The following is an 18,571-nucleotide window of genomic DNA, read 5'->3' on the forward strand; positions in this document are numbered from 1 at the left end:
ACCGGTTCCAAAGACTCCAACCAAACCTTCGGAACCCACAAAAACTCCTCAGGCCAAAACAAAGGAGCATAAAATAACTCCAAAGATTGTGCCAAATAAGCATTCGGACCCTAAAAAATCGGCACTGAAACACCACGCTGCGGAGGAACAGCTTTTTGAACCTGATCCTACACAAAAAACTCCGGAAATAGACCCAGAAACAGGTCATCTTAGGATTAGTCCTTCCAACAAAAGAAAAATGGACAAACGTACACCATTTCCTCTTCCCTTACAGAAAAGAGACATTGCCACCTCCCCTTTAAGGATCGCTTCTCCACCTTCTCCACAATACATTTCTCCTGTTCCATCTCCAAGGCGAATACAATCTACCGCACCTCTAGATACTGGTAATACCACTGGTGAAGAAGGAGATAATGAAGGAGACAATGAACCACTACAAGAACCTATTCATTACATCCCAAATGATCCATGGGAAGATTATGGCACATCATATGTTCCTGATGTACCACAGGAGGATGTCTATCTATCTAGACCATTACCTCCAGAAGACACTTTAGATTTCACTCAGCTAGTACACAGGGCTGCACAATACAACGGGGTAAACTTACATACAGACCCCATAGAGGAAGACCTCCTCATGGACACTTTTACAACATCCCAAAGGTCCACCTCTATTCTACCAATGCTAAAAGGGGTAATTAAGCAGGCTCCTAAAGTCTTTATAGACCCAGTTAGAGCTAGAGTCATTAAACCTATAATAGAGAAGAAGTTCAATGCTGCCTCAACTGACCCTGCATACATTAACCCCTTCGCTGCTGATGACGAGCTGAGCTCGTCATCAGCCACGGGTGGCGTGTGCTGATGACGAGCTGAGCTCGTCATGTAACGCGGAAAACGGACAACAGCCGCAAAGCGCAAAAATCACCGCAGCAGCGATGCGGTTAAGGGACAGCTTCCATTAGATTCCTTGTTTTTTCCTACGCCAGGAAAAGGGCAAACTCTCAAACATCAGGTGATGCTCCACCGCCTGACAAAGTGTCAAAATTATTGGACCCATCTGCCAAAAGAACATCGTCACAAGCAGCCAACATATGGAGGATTGCCAACGCACAGGCTTTACTAGCCATATACGATAGGGTGCACTAGGATGAGCTAGAGACCCTAGTACACCACTTTCCAGATGAATATAAATTCAAAGCCCATGATCTTATACAGGAAGGTAAAATAATAACTAATACCTCCATTCGCTGTGCTCTAGATGCCGCAAATACAGCCTCCAGAGCCATAAATACCAGTGTCCTTTTACGCAGACATGCCTGGCTAAGGCTATCCGGGTTTAAACAAGAGGTTCAGACTACCATACTGAACCAACCCTTTGACGAAGAGCACTTAATTGGACCTGCGGTGGATTCATCTTTGGAAAAGATGAAAAAAGAAACGGACACCGCCAAATCAATGGGAGCCTTGCAAGCCCAAGCTCCCAGAGGTTCCTTTGTTGGCTCCTGTTATAGGGGCGCCTCTAGAGGCTTCAACACAGATAACGCCTCCCCTTCATATAAAAGTCCCACACAAACCTCCTCTCCCAGAGGTTATTACAGAGGAGGCTACAGAACAATAACTGCAAAGGTAGGGCAAAACTACCAATACTCCTACGGCCACCACCTCGAAACAATGACTTCCCATCGCTCCCCCTCGACTATTCTACTCCAGTCGGGGGACGATTAACCCAGTTCCTACCTGTCCGGAACTATATCACCACAGACAGGTGGGTGAGACAAATTATCCAATCTGGTAATTGCCTGGAGCTCACTGCCACTCCCCCCAATATACCATCCAAACAGCGTCCAATGTGAACAGAACATTTATTGCTTCTAAAACAAGAGGTGTTTTCCCTACTGCACAAACATGCAATAGGGCCTGTTCCCCTTCAGCATCAAAACACAGGAGTTTACTCTCTGTACTTTCTGCTTCCAAAGAAGGATGGAACTCTGAGGCCCATCTTAGACCTCAGACCATTAAGCCTATACATACAATCAGACCATTTTCATATGGTCACTCTTTAACAAATCGTTCCCCTACTCAAGGTGATTTTCTTGCCACTTTAGATCTCAAATACGCCTACTTCCACATTCCCATTCACCCTGCTAACAGGAAATATCTTCGGTTTGTAGTGGACGGGCAGCACTATCAATTCAAAGTTCACCCATTCAGAGTTACCACAGCACCCAGAGTATTCACAAAATGTCTAGCAGTGGTAACAGACCATTTAAGAAGACAACATAATCATGTCTTCCCTTACTTGGACGACTTGCTCATAAAAGCCAAGTCACATACTCAGTGTGTACGTCACACACACACCACATTCCAACTACTGCACGACTTAGGGTTTACAATAAATCACCCAAAGTCTCGCCTCCAACCATCCCAGAACTAACACTATTTTGGTGCCACAATAGACACCTCAAAAGCCAGGATAGCAAGCATGCAAGCCCTTATAACAAAGTTCCAACCGCAACACACGCTACCAGCTCGAGTGTTTATGCAACTAATAGGGATGATGGCTCTTGCATATTCATAGTACCTCACGCAAGACTCCAGATACGCCCCTTTACAGGAATGCTTAGCACGTCAGTCAAACCACGCTCAAGGTCAGCTAACGGATCTGGTGTTGGTGGACGGCCGCACACATCACTCTCTGAAGTGGTGGAACACCCAAAACCTTTCCAAAGGGCGACCATTCCTAGAACCGGTTCCACAAATAGTGTTAACAGCAGACGCATCGCTCACTGGCTGTAGAGCTCATCTACTACATCACACCATACAGGACAGGTGGACACCACAACAAAAGCTACTCCACATCAATCACTTGGAGCTATTAGCAATATTTCTGGCATTAAGACTCCAAGAAGATGTTTTCTTCCGCCAGCTTATGACTATGGTCGGCGAACACCGCATGTCTCTTGGGCCATTATACATACACGTGTGGGATTCGGTCGCTCAAGTGCTGCCACAGTGCCCGGAGGAGGCCCGGGCCATGCTCACCTGCGCTGTTGCTGAGGGTCGAGACGCAGCTAAGTTTACCATCCAGTGTGGGCTGGATACTGCTGACTCGCTGGGTAGGAAGGTTTCCACATCGGTAGCTCTGACTGAGAATGTCTGGCTTCTCAGAGGATGTCCAATCCACACATTTGGACATGCCCTTTGATGGCCGTTGCCTGTTTGGTGACAAGGTGAACAACGCGCTCGAATGCTTAAAGGACTCTAGGGCCATGACCAGATCCTTGGGCCTCGCAGCAACTTCTCGCCACATGCAGTCTGCCTTTCACCCCTTTTGTGGCTTTGGAAGGGGAGCCCACCATGTTCCACCCAGAGCAAAAGGGCTGCACAGGCTACCAAGCCTCTGCGTGGCAGCATCCGTCATTACCTCCCCCACTGGCATATCACGTTGGACAGGTGGGTTTTGCAGATAGTCCGAATGGGCTACTCCCTCCCCTTCGAGACTACCCCTACCTCCATGCCATCAACACTCATTCGCAGGTCGGAGGATCACTTGGCACTTCTCCGCCAGGAAGTTCCGGTTCTCTTGGCCATGGGAACTATCGAATGAGTCCATCTGCCAGCAGTAGGTCGTGGTTGCTACTCCCACTACTTCCTGCTACCCAAGAAGGACAATTGCCTGAGTCTTATCTTAGACCTCAGGGACGTCAACCACTACCTCCGGAAGGAGCCATTCAAAATATTAACCATTGCTCAGGTCCTGTTTGCCATTGACCTTGCAAACTGGATGATAGTATTGTACTTGCAGGATGCTTATTTTCACATCCCCGTCTTGCCTTCCCACCGGCGTTACCTACAGTTCACGGTAGATCACAAGCATTTTATTAGTTTACCATGCTTTCCTCTGGCCTTACCAGCGACCCTCGAGTGTTCACGAAAGTGATGGCAGCGGCCGTAGCTTATCTGCGTCGATCAGGGGTTCCAGTCTTCCCCTATCTCAACAACTGGCTTTTGAAGGTGGGATCGCCCCAGGCCGTCGTCTCCCACCTCCAGGCTACGGAGGACCTTCTGCATTTGCTGGGGTTCACTATCAACGTGCCGAAGTCACACCTGATTCCCTCTCAGAAGCTCCTTTTCATCGGAGCAGTTCTGGATGCAGCACAATTTCTGGCTTATTCTCCCTAGCATCAAGTCCGGGATATTTGAGCAATGATTCCGATGTTTCAGCCTCTATCCCAGATTTCGGTGAGACTGACCCTGAGGCTGCTGGGCCTTATGCCCACCTGCATCCTGCTGGTAGACCATGCCAGATGGCAATTGCGGCCTCTGCAGTTGGACCTGAAGTTTCAGTGGGCGCAACATCAGGGCAATCTTTCCGATGTCGTCCAGATCTCAGAGGGGTCTGGGAGTCAGTTGCAGTAGTGGCTAACAAACCCAAATTGGGTCAGCGGCAGATCCTACTCCGTTCCCCAACCAGAGTTCCCAGTGGTGACTGATGCGTCACTCCTGGGTTTGGGGCAGCCACATGGGCGAGGCGGAGATCATGGATCTCTGGTCTCCGGTGGAGTCCGGTCTCCACATAAACCTTTTGGAGCTCCTGGTGCTTCGTCTTGCACTGAAGGCATTCCTTCCTTCTGTCAAAGAGTAGTGCAGGTGTTCACGGACAATACCACCGCCACTGTGCTGCAACAAACAGGGCGTGGTGGGGTTGTGGACCCTATGTCAAGAGGCTCTTCGCCTTTGGACATAGCTGAAACCTCAGGGAGGTTTAACACCTGGCAGGGTCCCTGAACGCCAGGATGGGCAAACTAAGCCGCCGGTGCATGATGGATCACGAATGGCGTCTTCACTCGGAGCTGGTGCAAGGTCTCTTTCAGCAGTGGAAAGAGCCTTTGTTAGATCTATTCGTCACCGAATAGAACGCACAATGTCAGCAATTCTGCGTGTTGGAGTTTCCAAGGCGGCACTCGCTAGGCGACGCTTTTCGTCGCGAGAGGAGTTGCAGTCGTCTAAAACTCTTTCCGCCTATACCACTTCTGCCCAGAGTGCTGAAGAAGATCGAGTGCGCCTGCGCCTAAGTAATTCTTGTGGCCCCTGACTGGGCATGAAGAGTCTGGTATCCCGAGCTCTTGAACATGGCCATCGAACCTCCGATCAGACTGCCTCTTCGGGGGGATTTTCTGTTGCAGCAGCAGGAGACGGTCCTTCACCCGAACCTGTCAAGCCTCCACCTCCTTGAGTGGAGATTGAGCTGCAACAGTTGACCGCTTTCGACCTTCCTCCCGAAGTCTGTAATGTTATCTTGGCATCCAGGCGTCCCTCCACCAAACCAGTATACGTTTGTAGATGGAACAAATCGGTGGCATGGTGCACAGCAAGGGCTGTGGATCTCCTTTCTGTCCCTCTTTAAGAGGTTCTCCTCTTCATTCTTTCTTTGGCCCAGCAGGCTCTGCTCTGGGCACTCTTAAAGGCCTTTCAGTATTTTTTCGCCTTCCTCATCAGCCTTCTCTTTTCAAATCCCCTTTTGTAAATCGCTTCCTTAAGGGCATTACTTGCCTGTTTCTCATATTCCTTTCATAATATCCCAGTGAGACTTGAACCTTGTTTTAGGTTACCTTATGTGCCCTCCTTACTAGCCACTGTATAATTGTCCCCTCAGGCTGTTGACCCTCAAAACTGCCTTTTTGGTTGCCATCACCTCTGCTCACAGGGCGAGTGAGCTTCAGGCTTTCTTTTAAACCTCCTTTCCTGGCTGTTCATCCAGACAAGGTTGTCCTTCGCACTTAACCTTTTCTTCCCAAAGTGGTTAATTACCTCTTTCCACATAGGACAGACCATCACTTTGCCCAACTTCTTCCCGCCCTCTAAAGAGGAGGAGAGGCTCCACCGTCTGTATCCAAACATACTCTTTCATTTTATCTGGATTGCACACAGCAATTCCGGGTGGATGATTAGCTCTTTGTTGGCTATGTGGGTGCCAAGAAAGGTCGGACCATGCAAAAAATAACCATCTCTCACTGGGTCGTTATTTGCATTAAAATGTGTTATTCCTTGGCTTAAAAGGAACTTCCATTAGGGTTGCGCGCCCATTCCACCAGGGTGACAGCAGCCACTACTGCTTTGGGACGTGGAATCCCCCTTAATGACACTCCCTGGCAGCCATGTGGGCTTCGTTGCACACGTTCACGAATCATTACTGCCTGGAAAGCCAAGACCGGAGAGATGGCTTCTTTGGCCGCTCCGTTCTTTTCGACTTTCTGGTGTGAACTTGGTTTGCAGACCCACCTCTGGGATTGGTATTGCTGGGGTATCTATTCTAAGGTAAGGAATCCATACCTAATAGTCTCTTTCAGATGAACAAATTACTTAACTTCAGTATATCTGTAAGAGACATATATTAGTCCCACCCCCCCCCCCCCCCCCCCCGCCCATCCTCCCGGTTCTGCCTTCTAGAGTAAGAATCCCTTTCAGTGCCCTAGTTGTATGCACCAGTGGTCAGTATCTTGCATGGCTCTGCGCTTCTTGTGTGGAATGTCGTGTAAAGAACAGACGTCAGCGCGCAGGGGCGGCATCTAAGTAAAATCGACCGATGTCACCTACCGACACAGGGGGACTGCTGAAGAAAAAGTCTCTTGATCCAGTCTGGCGCTGGGGGTAATTCTAAGGTAAGGAGTCAATTACTAATATATGTCTCTTACAGATATATCTTTACCGAAGGCAAGTAACTTGTTCTACAGGTCCAACTTTTTAAGGTAATGCACCAGTAGGGTGACTTACTAACATTAGAAAGAAAGACTTGGTCTTTGCCATGGCTTGAAATGGCAAAGTCGAGTTGGCAGTTTAAAACTCCTTCTCCAGCCAGCAATAGCAAGCTGGGAGTCATCCTTTTGCTTTGCCTCATTGTGGTGGCACAACTAGTGCCGCAGTCCACAAGAGACTTTAGCTTGCAGGCCTTAGATACTTAAGTTTTTTGCCGATTGGGTAAAAGCCAATTAAATAAAATGTAAAAGTGTCAGAACACATTCACTGAGTCCTGGTTAGTAGGGCTGAAGTCTTTTCAGAGCTTTTACACTAAAGCCGAGTAGTCAAAAAGGGGACAAAAAGTGGGATGGAACCTGCTAAAAGCCTGTTTCCTAACACACCAAAATTCACAAGTTATTAGGTCTTCAAAGTTAATTCTCAGAAAAAATCATGACTAACATACCAAATATGATACTCATGACCTTACGCTTGATGTGATAGATAAAATACAAATGTGAAAGATAATCTTACAGTTGACATTAAATATCAGTCAAATAACTTTATTCTGAATCTTTTTGTTGATTCATAAAAGTACATAAAGTAAGAGAAAACATCATATAATAAAAACATGATTCCATACATCAGTTAAAAAAACATTTCATTTATTGTTAAAACTCCATTAGTAAAACTCATCCTACTTTACTGAGGTTTAAAAAATTATTCTGCCTAGTCATCTTTTAGTCACCTTCATAGACTAAATTATCCAAAAATACAAAAGATATTCTTCTTTGTATAGCCCAAATTATATATCCTGCAAGATCTCAACATGCAAATTCATAATCAAGGGTACATATAAAGTTCAGTGCATCCTTATAATAAAAAAGTTTATTTTCCATAAAAATTGGTCGTAAACATGTTCTAATACCGCAATTAAACTTGCAGAACAACATAAAGTGCATTATTGACTGGCTGGTTTTCCCATCACATGGACAACTATAAATTATTTTCTGCCAGTTTTTGTATTTTGGGAATGCCACCAGTTCATTGAGTATGCCCTATCGTAGCCTAGACAAGTAACATCTATCTTGAGTATTTGTACCTTTGACTAGGTATTCGGGTAGGCCAGACAACATTATACTAGTCATGTATATTGAATTTTTATATATGATGTGTGATACTATGTGCTTTTATGATTTTCTTGATTGGAATCTAATAAAGCTTTATTTGATTTGATTTGATTTACTAGTCATGTATCTTGACACACTTAATGTTTTCTCTTCTCTACTAGCTCTTCCTTGACTTTGTTTCGCCATATAAATCTTTTCAATTTAATTTTTGCTGTATTGCAGTATTCAACATTATATATCACATTCCCAATACCACTATGAAAAAGATTGTTTGAATGCAGTAATATTTATTGCTTTGAATATGTGCTGTATAACTACACAGTTTATTTAGGTGTTACTTATTGGCTTGAATATTGTAACATCCTAGACATTGTATTTTGTGTGAGTTATAGCTATATGTGTGTGTCTTGTAAAGCGCACTGCTGCCCGGAGGCGTCCTGGCGCTATAGTCCGCTGGGGAACCCGTCCTGGCTTTCCCTGTGAGATGTTCCCTCCTGGGTATCTCCAAGGTGAAACCAGGCATCCCCGGCGTTGGTGGGGGGCCGTTGTCGAGATGAGGCAAGCTAATGCCCAGAGTTGCGGAGTGTGATCCCTGGTTAGAGTAGGCACCGAGGCGAGAATTATCGAGTCCGCTGACCCTGGTTCACGACCCTGCTGCGTCGGGAATTGAACCCTGGCCCAGGCCGTTCTCTGCTTCTGGATCTGCCGCCTCTAACCAGTGAGCCACACCAATATATATATATATATATATCTGTATATCCGGAACTTGATGTAAGGCAGTTTACTTTTAAGGGCTGGCGGAGTACCACTGCACAGAATTCTGCGGAATTGATCAAAAACTCAATGAATTCCGCTTCGCAACTCCGTTCCGCCTCACCCCAATTAATAAAACAGAAACCTCACATACCCTTGATAAAACAACAAGTATCTCTATCATTACATGCAATAATGCATATAGTCATCTCACAAACATGAAAATGAAAATATAGCAAGCATGAGAGAGGTGATACAATACAATCCCAACCAAAGGCCCTGCAAAGCATTATGGGACGAGATTCTAGAGTGTAGTGAATATTATAGTATTCAATATCAAAACATTCCTCAAGGGGGAGGCTCTCCAGGCGCAACTAAGTGCTAATACTATAATATTCACTGCACTCTGTAATTTCGCCCCATAATGCTTTGCTGGGCCTTTGGTTGGCATTGTATTTTTGCCCATAACTTTGCTTGGGGAGGTCCTAGGATGTCTGGGACCACCACAATCATTGAACCTGATATGCTCTTTGTGTTCAAGGCACCTGCTTGGTCCTTCCCCTAGGTTAATGGGGACCCCAAAATCATCACCTCCCTCATTGCCTGATATTGGTTATATGCTTTTTAGCATGTAACAGTTTATCAAAGGGTTGTGAGTGCAGTAGCTAACTCCACTACAGAACGGAGTCGGAATTATTGCATGAATTCAGTGTTTTCAATGAAATTGCGAAGTTAACAAATCTCTCCGCGAGCAGAGTTCTTTTCCCATAGTTATTTTCTTGTCAGTTCTTCTGCTTAAAATTCGAAAAAGTGATCCCGCTCATATCTTTAATGAAATAGCAGTATTAAAAAACCACTATGAAGAACAATAAAAAAAATCCATTGACTTTTGGGAGCTTAAAATAGTCTTACATAAATCATTCCTTTGTATAGATATGCCATTACAACCAGCCTCATCCATCTTTATCTTTAGCGCACCTTTAATCCATGAACAAAACCTAAATCCAAACCAAGATAATGACAATTCCGACACTTTGGTTTTTTTTTTTTGCTTTGCTTTTCTACTGATAAAAACAATTTTAGAGTTAGGTTACCTTCAAATGTAATTTGTGGTTAACTTTTTCATAGCTGTTTTTCATAGCTGTATTTACTCATACAAATGTATTCCTAGTGACATAATAAGATTTTATTATTTAACAAGTTTTCAGAGTCTGCTTTTTGGCATGTAACGACCATAGAAATGTTCAATTGGTTTTGAAAATAAAGAGAAATATTGCCTCGATAATCACTTTCTAAGACTATATTTCTGAAAGCTAGAACGTGTAATAATCTGTATTTACCTACATGAATACAAGTTGTAAATATAGATTTTATTTCTATAGGTACAATACAGTAACATCCAGCACTTCTTCTAGTGAGCGTATTGATTCCTTATTGGGACGATCTGGGTCAAATAGCCACTTAGAAAACAGAAAACCATTTTCTAGCAGGCTAGAGAAGGATGATACTTCTGGCTTTAAAAAGGTAATGTCTTGGTGATCAACTCTCTTGCTGTATTTTCTTTTACTGAATATGTGCCCCAGTGCTGATTGTTAATTATGTTGTTCACATAAAATTTACCTAAGATTTTTTTGCATCTACTTCTGCATTAAATTGTATATCTAAAATGCTCTGCTTCACAGAAGGAGGTGGTGACCTAGTATTAAATCATTTGTAATTTCTGTTTTTGTTTATTTAACTTAACAGGTTTTCACACATATGATTTATGATGTATTTTGGGAAGTGCTGCAATGTTACTTCTATTCATTACTATTGCAAAAAAAGAGAACTAGCAGGTCATTTGAAATTGTATTCTAATCTCAATTATTCATTACCTATATTAACACAGATATGTTGCATGGCCGACCTAATAAAGTTGTAAGGAAAGCAGATATTTCCATAAGAGTTTTTGTAAAGCACTACAAGGTCTCCTTAAGGTCCTTATTGAGAACTGGGTATTTCCCAATAATAGAAACTTTGAGGGACTTCCACAGGTGTAGAAGAATAGAATTTCCAAGAGTTTATGGTAGTAAATTGAACGATTAAACCAGATGATACAAAATTTTGAATTCTATTGTTGAATATTACCGAACTATTATGCTTTCTCAAAGGTGCTAACTCGCAAGGCTTCCTGGCTGCAAATTCTGTCTGCCTGTAGAAAACCTTGGTAATAGACTATATGCAGAAGATAGGGTGCATGACCTAGTTACGCTACACCAGTCCCAATGAATGAGTCATCGAAGGTGCGTATTCTCCGGTCACAATTGAATCAGTTGACACCACCCAAATCAACCATCTTATATATAGTTGTGTGAGAAGGCAAGAGGTACTATTGGTCAATTTATTTCATGGATGTAATATGAGGCTCAGGCTGACTGAGGACTTGCCTCTGCGCCGACTGGGCTTTCCTTTTGGTGAAACTGAATTCAATTCCAATGCTAGGCACCCTATTGCAGTGCTTTCAAGTGGCTATGTGAACAACCAAAATAAAAGAATTATTCTGATAAGGACTTCTAACTGCGTATTTCTCACCCTTAAATATTCCCCAAGCATCAGTTTTGATCTGGAAACTTTTGAGCAGTACCTCTGCACTGCAGCTGGTGGCACCATGCTGGTCTGTACTCAAATCAGTCAGGATTTGTAGAATGCAGCTGCTTTACCCGTGAGGGTCTCGAACCTCTGGGAGACCATGCTGTCTGTTCTATTGGTTGAACGTCGAGGTCTTGAGGTCCTTCGTGAACTGCTGGAGCGACGGTGACGTTCTGAGGTTCAGGGGGAGGTTGGTCCAAGTCTCAGTGGCCAGGAGGGAGATGGAGCAGCTTCTACTGTTCGTCTGCCGAATGCTTTGGGTAGCTGCTAAGGTGAGGGATTTGGAGCGGAGTTTCCTGGTGGTTGGTGGAAATTTACTTGGTTGTTCAGGTATGCCGGTCGTTTCTTGTGTAGTGCGTTGTAGACGTGGGTTAGCAGCACAGTTTTACTCAAATGGCCTATATAGGGGTTCCTTACTCGCGCTGAACTTAGTTTCTTTCTTTCTGCGCCACCAGACGCCAATCCAGAGCTACCTCTTATCTCTCTGAGACCTGTTTACCTCCTACAGTTTCGATAATCCAGTGTACAAGGGAAATGTCACCTTCCAAAACAAGTTTTTAAACACTGTAGAAACTGCGGTAAACCAATATCTGTGGCAGTTCCTCATAAGGTTTGCCTGTGGTGCTTGGGGTGAACTCTAACTCTAAGGCCTGCATTTACTGTGTGCAATGAACCTGAAGGTTATACAAGACTGCGATGTGGAACAATGTAGCCAAGAACAGGAAGACACTGAGACAAGACCGTTCCATGTAGAAGTGTCGGTCCCGATCTTGAAGTTGCACAAGTCATTACAAGGGTCAGTCATCATTGTGCTCCAAGATTTCGGGTCAGCCGAATAAGAAAACACAAAACATCGAAGCAGGAGTCGCCCTTTCCTGCCACTCAAAACAAAGAAATAAAGCCTACGGAGTAGTAGTTTATCTGTCTAATTTCCTAAGACTGGATACCATTAATTATCCATTCTCTGAAAAATAATTTTCAAAGGACATAATCCCAAAAATTATATTTGTAGAGTTTCTCCAAACAGACAAGCCATTTAAACACAAACAATCTCTTTATGTAAATGATTTAAATATTTCTTTTAATTAAACCATGTTTCTTCATGAAATATTGTTCACATTTAACATAAATGTACACACTTTGTACATATTTACAAAACAAACACCACTAGTACATTTAAACTTATATACAAATTGTTCAGAACCAAATTTAAAGTTCTTTTTGCCCAACTTATTTAGAAAAAATGATGTTTATCTACAGTATCTCTAACAACATTCCTTATTTACAGATCACCAAGACAAAGCAAAAGAAGTGTCTAAGGTTAGACAATTTATAACCTTGTTCTCTTTGACACTACTAAAATATTATCTCTAGGCGTTAGACTGGATCCAGACAATTTTTTGCCACATCATCCCTGCGCGCCGGGGGACGGCATCACGCGACTCCGCCCAGGCCTTGTCCGCGTACGTGACGTCAGCGAGATCACATAAGTCCCACCCCGGTGCGCCTATGTCAGTTTTTTCCTTTTCCGCGGATCCGGTTCGTGCTCCAGGCCTTCCCGTCGCTATTGCGTGTGTTTGTGGGAGCAGTGTGCGTATGCCTTCGGGCTTTAAGACCTGCTCTTCTTGTGGACACCTGATGTTGGCGACGGACCCTCACCTCATTTGCATTTGGTGCTTGGGGGAAGATCACGGCTCCACTGATTGCGAGGCATGCCAACAATTAAATCCGAAGTCGCAGTAGGAGCGCCGGATGAAACTTCTCTCTGCTCGCATGTCCAGATCGGCTTTGTCACCTCGGTTTTCAACGCAGCCGCCATCGTCGTCCTCATCCCTCTCTTATGCCGCAAGAGCGTCGCTCACCTGTCTGTAAGTGTCGCAGTTTGTCCCCGAGGGCTGGTTTCCGGCCTGTTGGGGGCTTGGGCTCTCTGCGGGTGATGCAGCCCCGCGTTACCGTCCCCCTATCCACCGTTTCCCGGTGAGGGGGTGTCGAGAGCCCAGATGGAGACATATGCGGCGGCTTTGCAGGCCTCGCAGACTTCTCTTCCTCCTCCTTCCCCTCCTGGGACGTCGGCGGATCCCTTGCGTTGTGCGGGGCCCTCCGTGCCGCCGGCTCCAGCCCCGGCGCCAACTGGCTCGGTTCCAGGCTTGGAGGATGTGGTGCCGTTTGGGTGCGGCCCTTTGGGTGTCCCTTCTTTGGACCACGGTGCCTATGCTACGCCGCAAACTCCCATGGAGAGTCCCTGTGGTGTCGCGGGAGGTCACCGGGGCTTGGGTCGCATCCCAGAGCCCCTCTCGGTCCTATGGACAAGTGTTGATCTTGTCTGAGGCCTAGGTGACACCATTATGGTGCCGACGGCTGATGGCCCTGGCGGCGCCACAGGGTCCGGCGGACCCCTCTCGTCCCTCCACGCAGGGGGCTGCCTCGTCTGAGGTCGAGTTGGCCTTGGCGGCACTATTGGGAATCGGCGGGGCCCTCTCGCCCCCTCATGGGTAGAGGCTGGCGGGGGACTCCTCGTCACTCCCCGGGTCCCTCTCGTCCCTCCACGCAGGCGGCTCTCTCGTAGGAGGTTGGGTCGGCGCCGTCCCTTAGCCGCCTCGGCTCCGGCCAGCCCTGGTCTCCTGCACCATGTGGTGTGGAAGAGGCCTGTCCGGTGTCTCCCTTGGTGCTGGACGACAACGACGTCCTGCTTCAGGTTGCGGGCTCTACGGCACCGGACAGGCGTCGGGTCGTGGACTCGTCTTCGGACGCCCCGTCTTCCACGGAGGTTGAGCGCCTGCTGGTGTCATCCTTTCTGGAGACGAGTCGCCGTTTCGTGGCTTTTTCCCCGACGTTATCAAAGGATGGCTCCTCGCCGTTGCTGCGGTTTTCGCTGGGGGAGCCACATGTACCCCACTCCGCGTTCACTCTTTTTCCTTTCTGCACCTGGCCTTTTCCTACTCCGATTGGCTTAGGGGACGGCAGCCTTAGCTTGCAGCTGTCTCCTACGGAGGAGCTGCTTTCCCCACCGCTGGGCCCTACGGAGGCTGGTTCGGCATTTGCTTGTGCTTTTTCCACAGCTGTGAGTATTTTGCGCATGGGTGATCCGGCTGCCCATTTCCCCGTGGATCATCTGGAAGTTCTTCACCAGGGCTCTGTTGGGAGGGAGCTCCTGCTTCCCTTTGAAGGTTTGCTCCATTCCTCTCTGATAGGGGCGTGGGGGCGCCCTGCCTTGGGGGATCCGGTGCCCCAACACCTTCAGCAACGGCACCATCCGGCACCGCGTGACCCAGTGTGTCTTGTTATGTTATGTTATGTTAGGAGGTTTTTGTAAAGCGCACTATCACCGTAGGTTTCCTGGCGCTGATTGGGATACTGAGAAAGGCAGATTAGAGTTTATCCAGATTGAGGGAAAACCGGCTTGGTTAGGCTCCAGGAAGTTCGAGTTTTCGACAAACTGTGAGAGGCTAGCCGTAACATGGGCTTCCAGGATTTTGGAGAGATAGGGAAGGAGGGAAATAGGTCGGTAATTGGCAGGGACCGATGGGTCGGCTCCTGGCTTCTTCAAGAGAGGGACTAGAACGGCCTCCTTAAAAGAGCCAGGCACCGTGCCCGAGGAAAGAGACGAGTTCAGCAATGGAAGAATGCTTTCGGGAAGAGAGAGACAGATGTCTCGCAGTATAGACGGGGGGCAACAGTCATCCGGGGAACCAGACTTGACCCGAGTAGCTAGTTTTGCTAGGGTGGTCGAGTCAAGGATGGGGAAGTGTAGAAGTGAGGAAGAATTATGGGGGACCGGAGTGGTAACAGCGTCAGGAGAGGGGGTGGTGATAGAGTCCTTAATCATAACAGTTTTTTCAACAAAAAAGGAGCTAAGGTCATTGCAAGATTCCTGGGTAGGGGCCTGGGTAGGGAGGGTCCTGGTGTCAGTGGTGAGTTCCCCAATCACTTTGAAGATTTCTTTGGATTGAATGGGTGCAGAGAGAATTCTTTCTGCGATATATGCAGATTTGGCCGCAATGATGGCTTTCTTATACTTGTTGCGCGCGACCAAGTAAGACTCCCTGCTTGAGGTATGGTAGTCCCTTCTCCACCTGCGCTCCAGTTGGCGAAGTTCAAGGTGTTGCTTTTTAAGATCGGGGTTATACCACTTATGGGAGTGATTGTGCCGTGACCGAGGGAATTTGGTGAGGGGGGCTAAGATGTCGCTAGCCGAGACAAGCCAATGAGAGATGTCATGAGCTAGCTTGTCAGTGCTGAGGTCAGACGAGAGGGAAGGGCGGGATTTCGAGAGGAGGTCGAGAAGGACCTGAGTGTCTACAGCCCTCCATTTTCGTGCCATGCCGCCCTCTGAGGGAGGGGCTCTGATATGGCCAGTAATAGTGAGGGTGGTGTCGACCAGGAAATGGTCGGACCAGATACAGGGAGTGATCACCGGATGGGAAAGCTTGACCCCATGGGTCCAGATGTGGTCGAGAATGTGGCCTCCGGTGTGTGTGGGGACGTCAATATGTTGTTTTAGGGTAAGGGACGAGAGGGCCTCGAAGAGCTCAGTGGCCTGAGGGCCAGCGTCCTGATGTAAGTACCAGTAGTTGAAGTCCCCAAAAATGGCTACACGAGGGGAGGAGGTGGTGAGATTGGCTATTTGTTCGACAAAAGAAGGGGGAAATAGAGGCATAGGGTACGGGGGGCGGTATAGCACCACGAGCGTGACAGCGCCTTCTTTCGTGCCCAGGTTGATCACAAGGTTATCAACTGCTGGGAGAATGAGCGAGGAGGTAGAGACGATTTGCAAGTTTTTCCGGATTACTGTCTTTCCCACCACCCCTCTACAACAGGTTGGCCCTGAGATTAGGCCTTCTGTTTTTTAGGTCTCGCAGAGAGACCTATTGGGGTGAAACCAGAAAGTTATACCAGGCGGATTGCGAGTGCGGATTTTCAACAGTTCACATGAAAGCACGTGACCACAAGCACGCGCATTTCCCCACATCAAAGCCTCAGCCTCCCTCCCACATGTTTCCCCAGCGCACTTGCCATAATTGCATCAGACCCGACCTTATCATGTGCTTCCCCGCCCACTGCTTCACACTTCACGCCCGCCAGACAGTGACTCGCATTCTCCGAGAGCTTCAAAGCTCCCCTGGGCTTCTTACTTTTCATCCTCCTTCCTGGCTCTTTCAATATCGCCACCCCGCAGTGCGCGCTCGCCCTCACTTCTCCTCCCCCCTAATAAGATCCCTGCTGTTTTCACTTCTTTCACGGCCGCAAGGTCGTGCTTCAAAGGCTAATCTAGTCTCCCTGTCTCCCCTTACATTTCATCATGCATTTCTTCATATTATTTAAAACGTTACTTTTACTCTGTGCCATAAAACGTACCTGTTCCCAGTTTGTTTTAAATTCTTTTAAAACAAACTGTCTCACCCGCGAATGTCGTCGCGCCCTCACCTCCACTCAAATTGCAGTCTCTCTCGCTCTCTATCTCGCTGTCTCTCTGCACTCTCCGCCCCATCTTAGACCGCATGTTCATAAACTCCTTATTTCTTTCGGGCTCCTGCCCCCCTGCCTGCCCCAATTACTCTCTCACAATTATTATATAGCGCTTGCTACAGTTGTGCCTTTTCATAGCACTGCAAACAGCATGCGTTAATATTACAGGAAAACACACAAGATGATGGACGGAATGTTGCACAATGGCAAAGCATTCACCCCCAGGTACAGATCTGGGTTTAATCCATCGTTATTTTGCTCACCAAGCCACCCCAGTTCAGACATGGCCATATGTAAATCAGTCTTGACCCTGTGCCTCATGGGAACAGTCCAGCTCAAACTGCCAAGCCATGTCTTTCCTGGACCGGAATCAAGCATCCTAGGACCGGTTTCTGGCTATCAGCCGTCTTCAGCCAGGATAGCTTAACTCCAGTGGCTTAGTGAGCACGGGACCCACGTCTAGGCATACCCTTCCCACGTAGGGTGAACAGCAAAACACAAGATGATGGACGGAATGTTGCACAATGGCAAAGCATTCACCCCAGGTACAGATCTGGGTTTAATCCATCGTTATTTTGCTCACCAAGCCACCCCAGTTCAGACATGGCCATATGCAAATCAGTCTTGACCCTGTGCCTCATGGGAACAGTCCAGCACCGAACTGCCAAGCCATGTCTTCCCTGGACCGGAATCAAGCATCCTAGGACCGGTTTCTGGCTATCAGCCGTCTTCAGCCAGGATAGCTTAACTCCAGTGGCTTAGTGAGCACGGGACCCACGTCCGGTTTCTGGCTATCAGCCGGACTGAAGAAGGCTGGAATGCCAGAAACCGGTCCTCTGAAGCTTGTTTCCCGTCCAGGGAAGGCATGGCTTGGCAGTTCGGGCTGGACTGTTCCCATGAGGCACAGGGTCAGACTGATTTGCATATGTCTGAACTGGGGTGGTGTGGAGTGCAAAAAAACTATGGATTTGGGTCCAGATCTCTGTACTGGGGTGAATGTATGACATTGTTCTGCATTCTGTCCATCGCCTGTGGTTTTTGCATTTGTCACCCTGAGAGGGATGGGTATGCTCAGACGTGAGTCCCATGCACTCCACACCACTGGATTCAAGCAAGCCGGGCTGAAGAAGGCTGGAATGCCAGAAACCGGTCCTCGGAAGCTTGTTTCCGGTCCAGAGAAGGCATGGCTTGGCAGTTTGGGCTCGATTGTTCCCATGAGGCACAGGGTCAGACTGATTTGCATATGGCCATGTCTGAACGGGGGTGGTGTGGAGTGCAAAAAAACTACTAATTTGGGCCCAGATCTCTGTACTGGGGTGAATGTATGACATTGTTCTGCATTCTGTCCATCACCTGTGGTTGTTGCATTAATATTACAGGATGCACTCATACTTCATGTATCGGCTTCAGATGGCTTTAAGGAGAGTGAGGCCCTCGGAAAAAACGAATTCTGCCCCGATTCGTATTAACTATCCCTATTAAAGTAAAAACACATCGGATCGGACTCCGAGCATTCGAATCTTATGCTATGACACTATGAACCTATTTCTTCCTGGGTCATCTTTTGAAGCTTCTGTGTGAGTGCACCAAGAGGCCCTGTCTGATGAGAGGCTCTAGAAATAAAGGATAACATTACACAGTCGGCTGGTAAATTTGACTCAAATTGTCTGATAGTACAGCCCCTCACGAGTACAAAACGATAAAATCCGAAGTTGGCGCTTTAATTTGAATTTGAATTTAAAAATATTTGTATAGCGCACGTTTACCTAGCGGTTTCATGGCGCTGCGGGGTCAGTTCAACTTCAAGAGCAGGGACTGAATTGGATTAAGATGAAAAGGCCTGTGCGAACAGAAAGGTT

The 18,571-nt window shown here is 47.0% G+C and overlaps 1 protein-coding gene across 1 annotated transcript in view; it reads left to right on the forward strand.

Annotated features, from left to right (window-relative positions):
* Nucleotides 1-18,571, forward strand: part of PPP1R12A (protein phosphatase 1 regulatory subunit 12A) — a gene marked incomplete at its 5' end in the record, with an annotated part of 839,509 nt that overhangs the window by 676,416 nt on the left and 144,522 nt on the right. Inside the window, one exon of the mRNA XM_086950257.1 lies at nt 10,001-10,142. Coding sequence (XP_086806383.1) covers nt 10,001-10,142 — 142 coding nt within the window. The remainder of the gene's footprint in view (nt 1-10,000; nt 10,143-18,571) is intronic.

The sequence above is a fragment of the Lissotriton vulgaris genome, unplaced genomic scaffold, assembly GCF_964263255.1.
Source record: "Lissotriton vulgaris unplaced genomic scaffold, aLisVul1.2 SCAFFOLD_867, whole genome shotgun sequence".
Classification (NCBI taxonomy): domain Eukaryota; kingdom Metazoa; phylum Chordata; class Amphibia; order Caudata; family Salamandridae; genus Lissotriton; species Lissotriton vulgaris.